This window comes from Chenopodium album, chromosome 18, assembly GCF_948465745.1.
Source record: "Chenopodium album chromosome 18, dcCheAlbu1.1, whole genome shotgun sequence".
In the NCBI taxonomy this organism is placed as follows: Eukaryota; Viridiplantae; Streptophyta; class Magnoliopsida; order Caryophyllales; family Amaranthaceae; genus Chenopodium; species Chenopodium album.
In genome coordinates this window covers 1,575,158-1,579,009 of record NC_137851.1, presented here as the reverse complement: position 1 = coordinate 1,579,009, position 3,852 = coordinate 1,575,158, and the positions used below count along the sequence as shown (strand labels likewise).

Here is a 3,852-nt window from a genome sequence, read left to right as displayed (position 1 = left end):
CTTACATGTCCCAATATTTCTAAAAGTACCTTATTCAACCTGTATATAACAAAGACACATCAACAAAGCCTTGTGCAATGAATCGGACACTCTTAATTGATGTGTACAATATTGTATAAGCAGCTATATAACCAAATACTTGTATTGTAGACGTCAACTATTTGAATTAAATAAAGTATCACAGATTTGAAAATTAAACATGTGTATACACATTTTATATGCCAAAAAAAAATATCAAATATAGCACATACACTCAAATAGTAAACAATGTAATTTTCATAATTTAAATTTAATGTTTGTATCAATGTGTGACATACAAATTATGCAAAAAGAAATAATTACTCCTCAACCATAAATTTCTCTATGAGGAAGAATAATTATACCACACTAAGGGTTTTTTACATCAATTTCACTCTAAATAAACAAATTAGGCTTCAATTTCCAATGAAGAAACTTAAAGCTAGAACCTGGATTTAATAATCCTTGATCATCTTATTACATTATAATTAATAATAATAATTAATTAATAATGAGGTTATCAATCTTGGTTACCTTAAGATCTATGTTTAACCAAAGTAGGAAATGTTTTCATTAGAAATGGAGCTAAAATGATCATGATCAGGATTAGATGATGATGATGGTTCATGTGTATACATGGAAGAAGAAATCGAAGAATCGGGTGGAATACTATGAAGAGGAGGCGGTAGTGGTGGAGGAGGCGGCGAAGTGGGTGGAATGGATGGTGTTAGTGGTGGTGGCACGGCTATAGAAATCGACACCGGGGCACCGGAAGAAAAGAAAGAAAGATCATGATGAGAAGAGGGTGAAGGATTATTATTATTATTGTTATTAGTAGAAGTACTAATATTATTATTGTTATGATTATTATTATTATTATTGTTATTATTATTATTATTAGTATCTCTAAACTTGTATTTAAGAATCTCGGCTCTTACTGCATTAAGTTCAGCTTGTAAAAGTTGAACTTGTTGTTGTAACGCTGAAATAGCACCCATGCAACCATAAACTGGATCTCTAAGTCTCACATTTGCTTCGTACACCAAACTGTTTGCTGCGTCCGCTCTTTGACTCTCTGGTACTTCCTATATAGATTCATCATAAAAACATCAAATATATAATAATATAGCTATTTTTGAATCTTAATTAAATTATCACATTTTCTTGATAATGCCTTAGATTTAAATCTTAAATAAACTTATAAATTTTAATTTGTTGGATATATAATATAGCTAGTTTTAAATCTTAAAAAAAATTTATAAACTTTACTTTGTTGGATATCTTTGATTCTTGATTTGTTAATTATTAATTATATAATCCCTACAGATTTTTTCATTGTTCATTTTAGATAGAGAATGATTAGACGAACTAATTGTTAATAGTTTGCAACGCTTATTAGGTCAAGATTGATATCGATGAATAATTTTTAGGTTGATTGGTTCTTGTTTCTGCTCGAGGACCCACTCCCCTAGCGAATAAAAAAAAAAAAAACCAATATGCCAAATTATAGGGAAACATTGCACACAACAAGAAATTAAAGGATAGAAAAAACACAATTTGACATTTAAAAACAAGCAATTATTTGGCTCTAATTCAATTGAACTTTGATTAGAGATCAAGACTAATACTTGTAAGTTGCAAGGCTAAATTAATAATAATCATCATATTATAATTGAGAGGGTTTTTCTTTCCCCAAATTCTTGATAAATTATATGAAAATAAATACCTAGCAATATGTACCTAAAAACAAGTATAAAAAATTAAGACAAAATCTTTGGAAGGCATTATCAACCTATACAAAGTATATACTTCTTGCTAAAATGATAAATTCATTGGCTTAATCTAGGTGGGTTTGTGAAGAGAAAGTCAATTTAATTATTAACATACAATGATACAAAAATTTAATTAAGGAGGGAAAATCAATTAGGGTTTGTACAATAATAAATTACCATGAGCATCTTAGAAACATTGCTAGCACCAAAAACTTTGTGAACGGAGGCAAATTTTTGAGGCTCATGAGGTGAGAAGTAAGGTGAAAAGGGGCATTCTTGAGCACATCTTCTCCTCAAGAGCTTACACGCGGCGCAAGGGGTGATCGTATTAAGTGTTCCGGGAGGACCTAATTGAAAATGCCGCCTTCCTCCTCCTCCTCCTCCTCTTGAAATCGCATCGTTATCTCTCTTGATCTTCTTGCCTATCTCATCAAATCTCTCCCTGCCAAAAGGTTGGGTAACACCCTAATTAAATAAAAATATAGCCTCATTCTTCAAAATTTATTTATGTTTATGCATGTATATATACACTTATATGGTTTTCATGTACATTATATATGTACATGTAACAAAAATGAGTTAATAACATTATGAAATTAATTTGTGAGTATATTAGTTGTATACCTTTCTCTGGACATTCAGGCATGCTCAAGGTATGGAGGGTGGGGTTTTAGAGAGAGAAATAAGAGAGAGAAAGTTGGTGTTGAAGGGGAAAATGAAAGGAAAACAAGTGCTTAAAAGGTAAGTTACTAACAATTGAAGTTAGTAAATTAGTGAACAAGGATAATTTTAGCGGACCAAACTTAATATAATATAAGTCGAATTAATTACTATACATAAGCTAGGGTTATTATTAGAAACTTGGCTTTATTAAGATGAATTTTGTTTGTATTGTAATTGTGTTTGTTGGTGAACTGACTGTTTTGATTGATGTACGAGGATTAGTGAGCAAACAATAATTAATCTTAATTATCATATTATTGATGTTACATCATAATCAATTTGATGTGTTTGAAAGCTTGTAATAGCAATTAATGAGAGACACTAGCTCCCAGGGTTTCTATAACGACTCTTTCAATTATGAACCACGTTTTGTTCTAACGAGTTACAATAAGTATACACACGTTGAAATATTTCGTAGAATTTGGATGAATAAAACAAATCTTTAATATGTTAATTAATAATAAGTTACTTCTTATTTTGAAACTACTATAACGGATGAAAAAAAAAAAATCAACATACAAAAATAATACAAATTTTACGTGGTATACTACTTGAAGCATCCGTTTATAGAGTCCAAACATATTGGAAATCCGAATATCACAAACAACTTAACACCTTATTCGTACATTATTATTACGTACTGTTCTTGAGAATGCCCAATCATCAATAGAGTAATATACGTGTGATAAAAAAAAAAGTTACATAATTAGTAACTTTGTTAAGAGAATACGTGGCATGTAATATTAGTAGTAGTAGTAGTTTCTTGTCAAAATCAAGAACCCACCTTCATTAAAATCATCACAATCTGGGATCTAGTTCCGAAAACGAAATTAATACTCCTTATATATTTGTATCAATATCAACATCCCCGTGTAGATACCGCCACCTTACTTTGAAATGTGGCTAGCTTAATTAATCTCCCTATATAATTACTGATTATGTATACCTAATCGCGTACGTTAGTGTACCTTTTTGTCAATTCTTGTTTACACATTGTATTGTATTGAAAGTACTTGGGTGCAACCTTTGCGGCGTGCATTTTAATTTATGCATCAGCGTGTGATATGGTGTATCTAATATGTATACATTCGAATGTATGACAATGTTAGATGTTATATCACTTATATGTAAATATTCATACAAGTTTAACCAATTATATTGCTTAACCAATTATAGAGGATAATTCTTGTATAAATTTTTGTTGTACATGATAATTGACAATAAACAAATTAGAAAGAGTGTTCAACTTGGATTAAATTGATGTACAAGTAATTAGCTAGAAAGAACTATAACATTTTAGTGCACCTAAACTCTCAACCTTACACACCTACTCTAGAGT

At 30.2% G+C, this 3,852-nt stretch overlaps 1 protein-coding gene across 1 annotated transcript; it reads right to left on the bottom strand.

The window, feature by feature from the left end:
• Positions 1 to 464: 464 nt before the first annotated feature.
• Positions 465 to 2,544, bottom strand: LOC145592605 (LOB domain-containing protein 15-like). The gene is made up of 3 exons (XM_081649109.1): positions 2,415 to 2,544; positions 1,968 to 2,232; positions 465 to 1,103 (listed from the first exon to the last, which is right to left on the bottom strand). Exons 1-3 carry the CDS (start codon positions 2,426 to 2,428, stop codon positions 567 to 569), a joined length of 816 nt encoding a protein of 271 aa, XP_081505235.1. The 5' UTR covers positions 2,429 to 2,544; the 3' UTR covers positions 465 to 566.
• Positions 2,545 to 3,852: the final 1,308 nt, after the last annotated feature.